This window comes from Bos javanicus, chromosome 10 (assembly GCF_032452875.1).
Source record: "Bos javanicus breed banteng chromosome 10, ARS-OSU_banteng_1.0, whole genome shotgun sequence".
Lineage (NCBI taxonomy): Eukaryota > Metazoa > Chordata > Mammalia > Artiodactyla > Bovidae > Bos > Bos javanicus.
Genome location: NC_083877.1, coordinates 26,612,845 through 26,629,615, shown reverse-complemented (window position 1 = coordinate 26,629,615; position 16,771 = coordinate 26,612,845). Strand labels below are relative to the sequence as shown.

At 37.2% G+C, this 16,771-nt stretch overlaps 1 protein-coding gene across 1 annotated transcript; it reads left to right on the top strand.

Annotated features, from left to right (window-relative positions):
- Positions 1 to 9,694: 9,694 nt before the first annotated feature.
- On the top strand, positions 9,695 to 10,833 carry LOC133255364 (olfactory receptor 11H6-like). The gene has a single exon (XM_061429824.1). It carries the CDS (start codon positions 9,769 to 9,771, stop codon positions 10,738 to 10,740), a length of 972 nt encoding a protein of 323 aa, XP_061285808.1. The 5' UTR covers positions 9,695 to 9,768; the 3' UTR covers positions 10,741 to 10,833.
- The last annotated feature ends 5,938 nt before the right edge of the window (positions 10,834 to 16,771 follow it).

Below are 16,771 nucleotides of genomic sequence, written 5' to 3'. Positions count from 1 at the left end.
CTCTACACATGGACATCACCAGATGATCAACACCAAAATCAGACTGATTATATTCTTTGCAGCCAAAGATGGAGAAACTCAACAGTCAGCAAAAACAAGACTGGGAGCTGACTGTGGCTTGGATCATGAACTCCTTATTGCCAAATTCAGACTGTAATTGAAGAAAGTGGAGAAAACCACTAGACCACTCAGGTATGACCTAAATCAAATCCCTTATGACTATACAGTGGAAGTGAGAAATAGATTTAAGGGACTAGATCTGATAGACAGTGTGACTTATGAACTATGGACAGAGGTTTGTGGCATCGTAGAGGAGACAGGAATCAAGACCACCCCTAAGAAAAAGAAATGCAAAAAAGCAAAATGGTTGACTGAGAAGGCCTTACAAATAGCTGTGAAAAGCAGAGAAGCGAAAAGCAAAGGAGAAAAGGAAAGATATACCCATTTGAATGCAGAGTTTCAAAGAATAGCAAGGAGAGATAAGAAAGCCTTCCTCAGTGATCAATGCAAAGAAATAGAGGAAAACAACAGAATGGGAAAGACTAGAGATCTCTGCAAGAAAATTAGAGATACCAAGGGAACATTTCATGCAAAGATGGGCTCAATAAAGGACAGAAATGGTAGGGACCTAACAGAAGCATAAGATATTAAGAAGAGGTGGCAAGAATACACAGAAGAACGGTGTATTCGTGAAGAAAAAAGATCTTCACGACCCACATAATCACAATGGTGTGATCACTCACCTAGAGCCAGACATCCTGGAATGTGAAGTCAAGTGGGCCTTAGGAAGCATCACTATGAACAAAGCTAGTGGAGGTGATGGAATTCCAGATGAGCTATTTCAAATCCTGGAAGATGATGCTGTGAAAGTGCTGCATTCAATATGCCAGCAAATTTGAAAAACTCAGTAGTGGCCACAGGACTGGAAAAGGTCAGTTTTCATTCCAATCCCAAAGAAAGACAATGCCAAAGAATGCTCTAACTATCACACAATTGCTATCATCTCACATGCTAGTAATGGAGAAGGCAATGGCACCCCACTCCAGTACTCCTGCCTGGAAAATCCCATGGACAGAGGAGCCTGGTAGGCTGCAGTCCATGGGGTCGCTAAGAGGTGGAGACGACTGAGTGACTTCACTTTCACTCTTCACTTTCATACATTGAAGAAGGAAATGGAAACCCACTCCAGTGTTCTTGCTTGGAGAATCCCAGGGACGGGGGAGCCTGATGGGCTGCTGTCTATGGGGTCGCACAGAGTTGGACACGACTGAAGCGACTTAGCAGCAGCAGCACACGCTAGTAAAGTGATGCTTAAAATCCTCCAAGCCAGGCTTCAGCAATACATGAACCGTGAACTTCCTGATGTTCAAGCTGGTTTTAGAAAAGGCAAAGGAAACAGAGATCAAATTGCCAACATCTGCAGGATCACTGAAAAAGCAAGAGAGTTCCAAAAAAACATCTATTTCTGCTTTATTGACTATGCCAAAGCCTTTGACTGTGTGGATCACAATAAACTGTGGAAAATTCTGAAAGAGATGGGAATACCAGACCACCTGACCTGCCTCTTGAGAAACCTGTATGCAGGTCAGGAAGAAACAGTTAGAAATGGACATGGAAGAACAGACTGGTTCCAAATCGGGAAACGAGTACATCAAGGCTGTATATTGTCACCCTGCTTATTTAATGTATATGCAGAGTACATCATGAGAAACGCTGGGCTGGAGGAAGCACAAGTTGGAATCAAGATTGCCAGGAGAAATATCAATAACCTCAGATAGGCAGATGACACCACTCTTATGGCAGAAAGTGAAGAGGAACTAAAGAGCCTCTTGATGACGGTGAAAGAGCAGGGTAAAGAAGTTGGCTTAAGGCTCAACATTCAGAAAACTAAAATCATGGCATCCTGTCCCATAAATTCAGTTCAGTTCTGTCGCTCAGTCATGTCAACTCTTTGCGACCCCATGAATCGCAGCATGACAGGCCTCCCTGTCCATCATCAACTCACGAAGTTCACCCAAACTCATGTGCATCGAGTTGATGATGCCATCCAGCCATCTCATCCTCTGTCATCCCCTTTCCCTCCTGCCCCCACTCCATCCCAGCATCAGGATCTTTTCCAATGAGTCAACTCTTTGCATGAGGTGGCTAAAGTATTGAAGTTTCAGTCTCAGCATCAGTCCTTCCAATGAACACCCAGGACTGATCTCCTTTAGGATGGACTGGTTGGATCTCCTTGCAGTCCAAGGGACTCTCAAGAGTCTTCTCCAACACCACAGTTCAAAAGCATCAATTCTTTGGTGCTCAGCCTTCTTCACAGTCCAACTCTCTCAACCATACATGACCACAGAAAAAAACATAACCTTGACTAGATGGACCTTTGTTGGTAAAGTAATATCTCTGCTTTTTAATATGCTATCTAGGGTGGTCATAACTTTCCTTCCAAGGAGTAAGTGTCTTAATTTCATGGCTGCAATCACCATCTGCAGTGATTTTAGAGGTCAAAAAAATAAAGTCTGACACTGTTTCCACTGTTTCCCCATCTATTTCCCATGAAATGATGGGTCCAGATGCCATGATCTTAGTTTTCTGAATGTTGAGTTTTAAGCCAACTTTTTCACTCTCCTTTTTCACTCTCCTTTATCACTCTCATAAAGAGGCTTTTTAGTTCCTCTTCACTTTCTGCCATAATGGTGATGTCATCTGCATATCATGGCAAATAATTGGGGAAACAGTGGCTGACTTTATTTTTCTGGGCTCCAAAATCACTGCAGATGGTGATTGCAGCCATGAAATTAAAAGATGGTTGCTCCTTGGAAGAAAAGCTATGACCAACCTAGACAGCATATTAAAAAGCAGAGACATTACTTTGTCAACAAAGGCCCATCTAGTCAAGGCTATGGTTTTTCTAGTGGTCATGTATGGATGTGAGAGTTGAACTATAAAGAAAGCTGAGCACAGAAGAACTGATGCTTTTGAACTGTGGTGTTGGAGCAGACTCTTGAGAGTCCCTTGGACTGCAAGGTGATCCAACCAGTCCATCCTAAAGAAGATCAGTCCTAGGTGTTCACTGGAAGGACTGATGCTGAAGCTGAAGCTCCAGTACTTTGGCCACCTGATGCAAAGAGCTGGCTCATTTGAAAAGACCCTGATGCTGGATGGATTGGGTGCAGAAGGAGAAGGGGACAACAGAAGATGGTTGGATGGCATCACCAACTCAATGGACATGGGTTTGGGTGGACTCCGGGAGTTAGTGATTCACAGGGAGGCCTGGCATGCCGCGGTTCATGGGTCACAATGAGTCAGACACGACTGAGTGACTGAGCTGAACTGAACTGAAAAAAAAAGAAAAATTTTATGTGACTAAAAGAAAGAATGTAGGAAAAAAAAAAAAAGTTTTCACTTCTCTCCTCCTTGAGAGCTCCATACCCCACTCTCCTCCTCCAGGTCCCTAGACCCCTTCCTCCTTGAGGGTCCTGGACTCTTTATCAACCTACCTAAGAATTAACTCTCTCATGTATTTACCCATTATTTCTTCAAAGATTCCTTCACCATCTTTTTATCTCTTTTCTACTTCTTGGATTCTCATTATATGTTGGTATGCTTGATGGTGTCCTACAGCTTTCTTTAGCTGATCATTTTTATTCATTTCTTTGGCTTCTATTCTTCAGATTGGATAATCTCCAATTAACCTATTTTCAAGTTTGCTGAATCTTGCTTCTGCCAATTCAAATACAGGGTTGAGCCCCTGTATTGAATTTTTATTTCAGTTACTGTACTTTTCAACATAGTTTCCATCTGACATTTTTTATGATTCACATATCTTTCTTGATGTTTTCTACTTGGTGAGATATGATTCTCATAATTTTCTTTAATTCTTTAGATGAGTTTCTTTAATTGTTTGAGTTTGTTTATAAAAGCTCATTTAAATTATTTACCTGGTAAGTCCCACATTGGACTTACCACAAAGTCCCACACTGCTGTTTTTTCCTGTATATGGGCCATATGATTTCTTTGTATTTCTTGCATGTGTCTCTCTTTTTTATTTGAAATGGAATGTTTTAAATAATATAAAGTGAAAACTCTGAACATCAAATTCCCCCCACTTTTCAAGTGTTGTTGTGGTTATGGTTTTTGTTGCTCATGTTTCTGCTATTTATTAGACTTTTTTTTTTTAACTAATTCTGTGAAATCTCTATCACCTGTTATGTGTAGTTAATGAAGTCTGCTTGGTTTGCTTAGTGGTCAGATCATGATTGTACAGGAGGGAGAACTTTACTATATATTTAGAGATATAGACATATTAAAGTGCAAAAGTGTTCCTCAACCCATTCCGATTAAATTCTGTAATTTAATTTCAGTTCAAATATCAGAAACATCACATTTCATCTTATGATAGTTAAATAAATTATTTGTTCCTAATCATAATTTTGTCAGAAATTAGTGTCAGAAAATTCTTTGTGCTCTCAAACACCAAACATTTTTAAAATTTATTTATTTATTTTAATTGGAGGCTAATTATTTTACAATATTATAGTGGTTTTTGCCATACATTCACACGAATCAGCCATGGCTGTACATGTGTTCCCCATCCTGAAACCCCTCCCACCTCCCTCCCCATCGCTCAGGGTCATCCCAGTGCACCAGCCCTGAGCACCCTGTCTCATGCATCGAACCTGGACTGGTGATCTATTTCACATATGATAATATACATCTTTCAATGCTATTCTCTCAAATCATCCCATTCTCACCTTCTCCTTCTCCCACAGAGTCCAACAGTCTGTTCTTTACATCTGTGTCTGTTTTGCTGTCTCACATATAAAGTCATCATTACCATCTTTCTAAATTTCATATATATGCATTAATATACTGTATTGGTGTTTTTTTCTTTCTGACTCACTTCACTCTGTATAATAGGCTCCAGTTTCATCCACCTCATTAAAATTGATTCAAATGCATTCTTTTTAATAGCTGAGTGATATTCCATTGTGTATACATACCACAGCTTTCTTAGCTGTTCGTCTGCCAGTGGACATCTGGTTGCTTCCATGTCCTAGCTATTGTAAACAGTGCTGCAATGAACACTGGGGTACATGAGTCTCTTTCAGTTCTGGTTTCTTCAGTGTGTATGCCCAGCAGTGGGATTTCTGGGTTGTATGGCAGTTCTATTTCCAGTTTTTTAAGGAATCTCCACACTGTGCTCCATAGTGACTGTACTAGTTTGCATTCCCACCAACAGTATAAGAGGTTCCTTTTTCTCCTCACTCTCTCCAGCATTTATTGTTTGCAGACTTTCTGATAGCAGCCATTCTGACCTGCGTGAGATGGTACCTCATTGTGGTTTTGATTTGCATTTCTCTGATAATGAGTGATATTGAGCATTTTTTCATGTGTTTGTTAGCCATCTGTATGTCTTCTTTGGAGAAATGTCTGTTTAGTTTTTTGGCCCATTTTTTGATTGGGTCATTTATTTTTCTGGAATTGAGCTACATGTGCTGCTTCTATATTCTGGAGATTAATTCTTTGTCAGTTGCTTCATTTGTTATTATTTTCTCTAGTTCTGAAGGCTGTCTTTTCACTTTGCTTATAGTTTCCTTGTAGCTTTTAATTTTAATTAGGTCCCATTTGTTTATTTTTGCTTTTATTTCCAGTATTCTGGGAAGTGGGTCATAGAGGATCCTGCTGTGATTTATGTCAGAGAGTGTTTTGCCTATACTTTCCTCTAAGAGTTTTATAGTTTCTGGTCTTACATTTAGATCTTTAATCCATTTTGAATTTATTTTTGTGTATGGTGTTAGAAAGTGTTCTAGTTTCATTCTTTTACAAGTGGTTCACCAGTTTTCCCAGCACCACTTGTTAAAGAGATTGTCTTTTCTCAATTGTATAGTCTTGCCTCCTTTGTCGAAGATAAGGTGTTCATAGGTGCTTGCATTTATCTCTGGGCTTTCTATTTTGTTTCACTGATCTATATTTCTATCTTTGTGCTACCACCATACTGTCTTGATGACTATAGCTTTGTACTATAGTCTGAAGTCAGGCAGGTTGATTCCTCCAGTTCCATTCTTCTTTCTCAAGATTGCTTTGGTTATTCGAGGTTTTTTGTATTTGCATACAAATTATGAAATTATTTGTTCTAGTTCTGTGAAAAATACCATTGGTAGCTTGATAAGGATTGCATTGAATCTATAGATTGCTTTGGGTATTATACTCATTTTCACTATATTGATTCTTCCAATCCATGAACATGGTATATTTCTCCATCTATTAGTGTCATCTTTGATTTGTCATCAGTGTTTTATAGTTTTCTATATATAGGTCTTTTGTTTCTTTATAGATTCATTCCTAAGTACTTTATTCTTTTTGTTGCAATGGTGAATGGAATTGTTTCCTTAATTTCTCTTTCTGTTTTCTCATTGTTAATGTATAGGAATGCAAGGGATTTCTGTGTGTTAATTTTATACCCTGCAACTTTACTATAATCATTGATTAGCTCTAGTAATTTTCTGGTGGAGTCTTTAGGGTTTTCTATGTAGAGGATCATGTCATCTGCAAACAGTGAGGGTTTTACTTTTTCTTTTCCAATCTGGATTCCTTTTATTTTTCTTCCCTGATTACAAACATTTCAATAAATAAATCATTCTGAAAAACTTGACGACCATGCATCCTCAGATATCAATTTTATCATGGAAGAAGTGATGTTGCCATTTAAAAGACAAAAGCACTTCTACCTTACAGAAATGATGCTGAGAAAATGAGCAAGGTAAACTAATAACCCCCCTAGAAAAACCTCTTTTTGTCAGTAAATTTTATGTAGTCATTAGTAAATTGTTAGCAAGAGTCCATCTCATTTGAGATTGTTCCAAACCAATATTAGGGGGAAAAAGTAAATATCTGATCTAAATTCATACATACCTATGTGCATATGCACACACATGCAAGTAATAAAAACAAAGGGGTTCAGAAGTTTAGGTCATCTCTAAAAGAAGCAAGACAGTTTCAACTGTCATGTCAACTTTTAGAGACATAGTTTAAAGGACTAGATGGAGATGAATCTTCTAGAAGTTTGGCATTTAACCACTTGTACCACAGTTTCCTGGGCCCTGCTCACCATGAAATGATATTTTACTTATTACTATCAGACTAGAAGCACAGAGCTTGACCCAGAAGAGAAAGCCTTTTACTAAAGAACAAAATGAAATAATATTTTCAAGCCAGAGTGAATCCATAGGAAAAAGAAAGGACTACCATAAGGCAACTCTGATATTAACACATAAGAGAGTTCAAAACTTGCAAACAGACTCAAAAAATGAATAAAATTTAATGTAAAGGAATAAAAGATAAACAAAAATGTCATACTTTAACTAAACTGATGATGCTGAGTGTTTGCACCATCATGAATCAGGTAACCAGACCAAAGGACAAAATAAACATCTGCTCTAAAAATAACATGAGATGATCATCCACTGTTGGAGAAACAGGGTCCCAAAGGCCAATAAAGGACTCCCAATGGAAGGGAACATTTGGGATACGATTAATAATCTTCCCTCATAAATCCTCAGTTTTAGAATTCATAGGAGACTATATCCCTTAGGAGAAATAAAACCTAGGTTTCAGTAAGTCTCTGTTTTTCAGCAAATACGCCAGTTTCTTTCCAAACCAGTATCACTGTCCAGCAAGGTTAACCAGCTCTCTGGGCTGTTGGCTGCCAAGACAAGTCATGCTCTCCATCTTACATGCCTTTTGCTGCAGCAAAAATAGAAGATAAGTCAGACCCTTGAGTTCTACAAGAAGAGGGGTTCAGAAGAGGTAATATAAGACAACTCTTAGATATTCGTTTGAGCTCTGCCTTCTTTTGTGTGGCATGAAAATAATAGAATCTCAGGCTTATAAATTAATTTAAGCAGATTCATCCCTGCAGCTAAGAAGTCTGGGAATCAGAGAAATGAGGGAGATAAGTACAAGGTAAGAGCTTCGATGTGTATAAATTCTGTTCTTATTAACCAGGAGTTAGATGTACCCAGTCAAAACCAGGTCTTTGGGGGAACAAAGATGTTAGCAATGTGATATCTGGAAATAACTGACAAAGCATCTATGAGGAACAGGGCAGAAAAATCAAAAAACAACACAAAACTTAAGCCTTCCCTATTTTTAGCTGTGTTTGGATCTGCCACAGGGAAAATGATGGTCCACTACCTCTGCAAGGAGGAAGAGCAAGATGATGACTGAACAGTCCAAATTGGTGAGTTCACTCCCATATAGTTTACAAAGTCAATGGAATCCCCATATACATCAGTACCAAATATTTCTTGCGGTTTTCTCTTTCCTCATGGTTACTTTGGCTTCTGGGTAACTCTCAATTTCTCCTACAGAAGAATTATTCACAGTTTTGCTCTGCCGTATATGATCTATTTACAGACTGAAAAGGAAACTTGCAGTGAAGTGTGATACGAAAAATTTTTTCTCTTATCTGGTCACTAGTTGCAATCATCAAGATCATCCTTAAAGCTATAACATTATGTGTTATGGAAAGTATTACATTTTATCATGAATACATTAATGAATATTCTTAGCTAGAATACTGTTATTGAAGGTTTCTAGGTTTGTATTCTGCACTTCTATTTTCCTGAATAAGTATCATCATTCAATCATGTCACTTGGGTCATTTCATACAAATGATAACTGTCCCTCAATAATAGAGGGGATCCAGAAAATAAATTAATAAATTAAGACCAAATGACTGGCAACAGAATCTCAGGTGATTTCAGTGGCTTTGTTTTTCCTTCTCTCACCATAGAAGTCACACAGTGTTCAAGACTAAGTCACACTCAGAGTCAGAGAAAGAAGCTTTAACAAAGATGATTAATCAATTTACCAAAACAGCTCTAACCTTCCACATCTGTAATTGGATGGGGACAAGAGGAGAGAGTAGAAATCAGAGGAATCCATGTCCAGAGGGCACTTATGACTCCCATCACTGTTCTTGGTTCCTAGAGGTATCTGCTTATGGGTATCTGATATTTATGATCCTCTGCATCTAACCATAAACTAGAAGAATAGCAAGTTTTCTAAGAATCCTGACATCTCAGGCAAAATCTCAAGTCTGTTATATACCAGATATTCTATAGTTTTTCTGGTTTCAACTTAAAACAAGATTTTACAAAAGTATTAAAACATCTAGTAAAAGGACTATTATGTAGATGTCTAGACTTTCCATATTTTTGTGAGTTAAAAAACCGTGATGAACACTGAAGAAACAATGGCACATGACATTTCTTGTCTGGGTTATCAGAACACCTTAGGAAGCTGACATTTATAATTCTAACATTGATCCAGAATAAAAGTGAAATGCACAGAATGTCATGGTGTTATTTGTTACGTTTCTCTTCCTCTTGTGATGCCTAGTATTATGACTCTAATTCCAAATAAACACAGAATCGAAATTCTATGTCTAATATTAAGGGTCTACATATCTTATTCTATAGATACAAATATAAAATACCTATTTATATTTGCAAGTATTGTCATTAATCTTCTCCAAACTGCTTTTTTGGAGTTTTGCTGGGTATAAGAAAATACTGAAAGAGAAATGAGAAAATCCAAAATTCAAAGACTTAACATATCTAGCATTCTCAAAGTTTGACAGTCTTCAACAGTGCATTTACATTATTTACTTAATACAGTAATAGAATCTGAGGGACTCACAGATTTCTAAAAGGAGAGTAAGGGCATCTTTGTCACTGTCATTTTTTCCTCTCCACCTCTTAGGAAGCCATGAATGTGTCAAGAGTCAACACGGTGACTGAATTCATACTCCTGAGTTTTCCCTGCTCTAGAGAGGTTCAAGTCCTCCTCTTTGTGCTCTTCTCTGTGTCCTACATCCTGACACTGATGGGGAATGGGGCCATTGTCTTTGCAGTGAAGCTGGATCACAGACTCCACACTCCCATGTACACTCTGTTGGCCAACTTCTCATTCCTGGAGATGTGTTACATCAACACCACTGTTCCCAATATGTTAAGGAACTTCTTGTCTGAGACCAAAACCATCTCTTTCACTGCCTGCTTCCTCCAGTTCTACTTCTTCTTCTCCATGGGCATTACTGAGACCTTCTTACTGCCCCTCATGGCTTTTGATCGATACTTGGCCATCTGCCGACCTCTCCACTATCCTACCATCATGAGCAGCCGTCTCTGCATGAACTTGGCGGGCCTCTGCTGGGTAACAGCCTTCCTCTGCTATCCAGTCCCTATCTATTTCATCACACAACTCCCCTTTTGTGGCCCCAATACCATTGACCATTTTGTCTGTGATCCTGGTCCTTTACTGGCTCTATCCTGCATCCCTGCCCCTGGAATTGAGCTTTCCTGTTCTATATTAAGCTCTCTTATTATTTTTATCACCTTCTTCTTTATCCTTTGGTCCTACACCCTGGTTCTCAGAGCAGTGTTGCGTGTCCCTTCAGCCGCTGGCAGACGTAAGGCCTTCTCCACCTGTGGTTCCCACCTGGCTGTGGTATCTCTGTTCTATGGAACCATCATGATGATGTACATCAGCCCAACCTCTGGAAATCCAGCTGGGATACACAAGATTGTAACCTTGCTGTACTCAGCAGTGACTCCACTTGTAAACCCACTGATCTACAGTCTCCGGAACAAGGACATGAAGACTGCCTTGAGAAAAATTCAAATGTTTACAAAAACTGGCCAAAGCAAACAAGAGCTCATGAGTGGACCAAGATCATAATATTTATTTTTTCCTTCACACTCTTCTCCATAGTGCCTGTACCAGTTTACATTCCCACCAACAGTGTACAAGGGTTTCCTTTTCTTCACACCCTCTCCAACACTTTTTATTTGCAGAGTTTTTTGATGATTACCATCAAAAAAATCTATTCCAACTTAAAAAGTAGATCTCTACTTACTGTCTCTAGAAATACAGACCCAAATTCATCTACTTCTGCCTAGACAATATGGACAATAGTACAACCGATTAAATCCAACCTTACCTTCAAAACAGGACTTGATAGACAGTAACTTGAATTAAATGACCTGCATCTGAACTTTAAACTCTTCTCCTATCCTGACTGCCAGTAACTAATTTCCCTTTATCTGAGATCATTCTCCTCTATTGTGTGCATATTCTTACATTTGGTTTTTATCATAATTGAGCCAAAATTTGTATTTAATCAATATCCAAAAAAATAATAATGATCTTAAGCACTATGTCATAGTTATTTAGAGAACTCTTTAAAAGAACAGATTCCCAGGTCTTTCTCCAAATCCCCTAATTCAGAATATAAAATTAACACCAGAAATTCCCATTTTAACGTGATTCTGTTGTACCTAGACCAGCACCAGTTCACACACTGACCTTATGGAGCCACTATTTTAAGAAAAATACATGACATATAGTGAGAAATAAAAATCTTACAATAATTGGTTGGGAAAGCGAAACAAATTATGGTGAGTAGTACAGGTGGTGAAAACACTCATGACAGCAGCAGTGGAAGCTTCTCCTGCCTCTATTCCCAAATCCTCCATTTATAGAATAAGAAATATATTACAGTCTTCTTACCTTTTCCTACCTGTGAAAAATAATTAAAATACCTAGAAATAGGTCTACATTTTAAAAGATTATCATGTAGTGACAATATATCAGTACTTTGGGGTTAGTTTCAAGAGAAGGAAGTTTGAGTTGAGCACACAGCTCAAAAGAAGTAAAAGCAGACAGTAAAAGCCAGTGAATCTGAGATATGAGACAGGTGTAGGTGATTTGGCTCAACTATTTGGTCATAAATAAATTAGCCAAGTTGTCCTCTGGGGTTGATGCATTTCATTCAGGCATTCAATGAACATTTATCTCTATTTGAATGCAGAAGATCAAGTCCCTGTCTTTGTGCAGCTTACATTATAGTGAAGGGGATAGATAATAAGAAGCTGAACACATAAATCTCATTAGTTATAACTACTAATTCCAGTAGTTTGAAAAATTTGTGACTATATGTGGTAATGGAAAGTATCTACAATTAGACTTCTTGAAGTAATGGTTTCACCATATTTACATATATTGAATAATGTTGTACCCCAGAAATTAATGTTTTATATCAATTATATCTCAATAAAACAAAAAGAATAAATGAGAACTCTTTTAGTTTTTTAATTAACCTCCATACTGTTCTCCAGAGTAGCTGTACCAGTTTACATTCCCACCAACAGTGTAGAAGGGTTCCCTTTTCTCCAAACCCTCTCCAGCATTTATTGTTTATAGATTTTTTGATGACGAGGATTATGATCTATTGAGGTGATGCCTCATTGTAGTTTTTGTTTGAATTTCTCTAATAATTAGTGATATTGAGCATCTTTCCATGTGCTTTTTGGCCATTTGTATGTCTTCTTTGGAGAAATATCTATTTACATCTCCTGTCCATTTTTTGATTGGGTTATTTGTTGGGTTTTTTGTTGTAGTTGTTATTGAGCTACATGATTTGCTTGTATATTTTGGAGATTAATCCCTTGCCGGCCACTTCATTTGCAGACATTTTCTCCCATTCTGTGGGCTGTCTTTTTGTTTTGTTTATGGTTTGCTTTGCTGTACAGAGCTTTTAAGTTTAATTAGGTCCCATATGTTTATTTTTATTTTCACTACTCTAGTAGGTAGGTCAAAGTGATTTATGTCAGAGGACATTCTGCCTATGTGGTCCTCTATAAGTTTTATAATAAAATAGAGCTATCATATGATCCAAAAACCCCACTCCTGGCCATATATCCAGAGAAAACCATAATTTGAAAAGATACATCGACCCCAATATTCACTACAGCACTTTTACAATAGCCAGGACATGGAGCCACCTAAATGTCCATTGATGGGTGAGTGGATAAAGAAGATGTGGTTGACATACACAATAGAATGTTACTCAGCCATAAAAAAAAAATTAAATACTGCCATTTGCAGCAACATAGATGTTCCCAGAGTGAAGTCATACTGAGTGAAGTAAGTAAGACAAAGAAAGACAAATATCATAGGATACCACTTGTATGTGGAATTTTTTTTAAACGGTACAAATTAACTTATTTACAAAACAGAAACACAATTACAATCCTAGAATTACCAGGGAGGAAAAGGGGAAGGGATAAATTGAGAGATTGGGATTGATATATACACACTACAATATATAAAATAGATACCTAATAAGTACCTACTGTACAGCACAGGGAACTCTGCTGCTGCTACTGCTGCTAAGTCGCTTCAGTCGTGTCCGACTCTGTGCGACCCCATAGACGGCAGCCCACGAGGATCCCCCGTCCCTGGGAAGTCTACTCAGTACTAATTAATGACTTTATAGAAAAAGAGTCTAAAAAAGAGTGTATATATGTATATGCATAACTGATTCACTGGGATGTACAGCAGAAAGTAACACAACATTGTAAATCAACTATGTTCCAACCAAAAGAAAGATGCTATCCTTGAAACACCAAAAAAAGGAATAAATGGGAGTATGAATACAGATATTGTTGGGGTACGATAAGGCATAGTTTAGATCTAAATGGTTAGAGAATGTCTTTGTTAGGAAGTGACATTTCAAACTCAGATAATATATCATGCAAAGGTCTAGGACAATAAACTCCCATGTAAGTACAGATAGAAGCTTGTGATTTTCAATGAATAAAAGTTGAACTAGTTTGCATTCCCACCAACAGTGTAAGAGGGTTCCCTTTTCTCCACACCCTCTCCAACATTTATTATTTGCAGACTTTTGGATCGCAGCCATTCTGACTGGTGTGAAATGGTACCTCATAGTGGTCTTGATTTGCATTTCTCTGATAATGAGTGATGTTGAGCATCTTTTCATGTGTTTGTTAGCCATCTGTATGTCTTCTTTGGAGAAATGTCTATTTAGTTCTTTGGCCCATTTTTTGATTGGGTCATTTATTTTTCTGGAGTTGAGCTGTAGGAGTTGCTTGTATATTTTTGAGATGAGTTGTTTGTCAGTTGCTTCATTTGCTATTATTTTCTCCCATTCTGAAGGCTGTCTTTTCACCTTGCATATAGTTTCCTTTGATGTGCAGAAGCTTTTAAGGTTAATTAGGTCCCATCTGTTTATTTTTGCTTTTATTTCAGATATTCTAGGAGGTGGGTCATAGAGGATCCTGCTGTGATGTATGTCAGAGAGTGTTTTGCCTATGTTCTCCTCTAGGAGTTTTATAGTTTCTGGTCTTATGTTTAGATCTTTAATCCATTTTGAGTTTATTTTTGCGCATGGTGTTAGAAAGTGTTTCAGTTTCATTCTTTTACAAGTGTTTGACCAGTTTTCCCAGCACCACTTGTTAAAGAGATTGTCTTTAATCCATTGTATATTCTTGCCTCCTTTGTCAAAGATAAGGTGTCCATATGTACGTGGATTTATCTCTGGGCTTTCTATTTTGTTCCATTGATCTATATTTCTGTCTTTGTGCCAGTACCATACTGTCTTGATAACTGGATGCTTGGGGCTAGTGCACTGGCACGACCCAGAGTGATGGTATGGGGAGGGAGGAGGGAGGAGGGTTCAGGATGGGGAGCACATGTATACCTGTGATGGATTCATTTTGATATTTGGCAAAACTAATACAATTATGTAAAGTTTAAAAATAAAATAAAATTTTTAAAAAAAGTTGATTTTGCTAGCTGGAAAAGTAGGCAGCATCAAATCATTTAGAAACTTCTAGCCAACAATAAAAAGTTTTTATATGAACTCCTGGGGAAGCCTGCTCAATACAATATACTAAGAGGAAGGCTAAAAAAGTTCTCCTTAGAAAAATCCATATCTTCATAAGCTCTTCTTATAGTGAAACTACTTATTTACTTACATGTTTATTTATATGTTCCTTTATTATACTATATTCAACTTTTTTTCTTTAAGAATCTGAAGTATGAAAGTGCACTGAAAGAAAGAATAAGAAAAATATGAATTTAAAAAGGAAAAACAGGATGATGGTTTGTGGATAATAGGATAAATGCTGACATTAAGTCAAGCCTGTAAAAGTGTTATGAGCTCCCTTTAAAATGAAGTGGGAAATCATCAAAAAGGATCTTCAGTGTTGAAGTTCTTTCAAGTGTTGTTATGATTCTCTATAAGATGTTTCTTTGATTCAAAAAATGAAGTAGAGAATGGAGAAACATTATCTGTCATATGATTTCCATAACTGTAAGAAGAAACAAATCTGTTTACAAGGAAAGCTAAGTTACTGACTCCTAGTTCTATAATTTCTTTCAAGATGATTCATATGAGGGAGAATGAGATATAGTGAACAGTGGTTCCCCAAAATATCTGACATATATACATATAGTTTAACACAGTTGCTTCTTATAGCATATCTTAATAAGATTCAAAGGCATTATATAGAAATATAACTCAGTGGAAGCAATTCTTTCCAGATCTAAGAACTGAGGTCCAAATATTTGCTTTCTGATAATCTGCCTTAATCCAAAACTCTGACTTTCACCTCACACTAGTCAGAGTGGCCACCATCAAAAAGTCTACAAACAATAAATGCTGAAGAAGTTGGGGGGAAAAGGAAGCCTCCTACACTGTTGGTGAGAATCTAAATTGGTGCAGCCACTCTGGAGAACAGTATGGAAAGTCCTTAAAAAAACTAAAAATAGAGTTGCCATATGATTCAATGATCCCACTCCTGGGCATATATCTGGAGAAAACCCTAACTTGGAAAGATACATGCAGCCCAATATTCATAGCAGCACTGTTTACAACAGCCAAGACAATGGAAACAACCTAAATGTCCATTGACAGATGATTGGATAAAGATGTGATACATATATACAATGGAATATTACTCAGACATAAAAACAATGAAATAATACCATTTGCAGCAACATAGATGGATCTAGACCTCATCCTACTAAGTAAGTAAGAAAGAGAAAGACAAATACCATATATCATTTATATATGGAACCTAAAAAATGACACAGTGAAAATTACTTATTAAATATAAATAGCTTCACAGACATAGAAAACAAACTTATGGTTACCAAAGGGGATACTGTACAGCATAAAGAACAATATTCAATATCTTATGATAACTTATAATGGAAAAAAAATCTGAAAAAAATAATGAAAAAAATGGGAAAATCTGTATATACATGTACATATATATACATGTATATATAACTGAATCACTTTGTTATACATCTAAAACTAATAGCAGTATTGTAAATCAATTACACTTCAATTAAAAAACAATCTATTATAGGATTGGTGCTTTGGTTGACTGATTTGAGGGAGGATCTAAGGAAGTGATGGTCTGCTCCAGATTGTATGTTGTCAATGCAAGGGCAATTCTAAGACTAGGTATCTCAACAAATCTTATCTATATAGAGGGCAGAGAAGAAGGAGATTAAAGCTGTAATTGGCTTTTTTTTTTAAGTAGTAGACACTCATTTTAGCCAAGAGAGGAGGATATTTGGTGTTTTATTACTGGCACAGTGATGTTGTTTTTTTATCCTTAGACAAAATTATAAAGTAGCTTTGTTTTGTTTCATGTATGTGTCCAATAACAGAATAGCATGACCTAGCTCAGAGTGTCAGAACAGCTTGTAATAACTTTGAGGTCTAGTCAAATCATTTATGGACATCTGGGGCTGCATTTATCCCCTTCAAGTGTTTTAAAGTCTTCATTGGCCACATGGTATGCACACTTAGGGGAATTAGAGTTAGATATACTGGTTGATTAATTAATCAAGCAATCAATTGATTTGTTAGCATTTCCTTCTGTCTGTA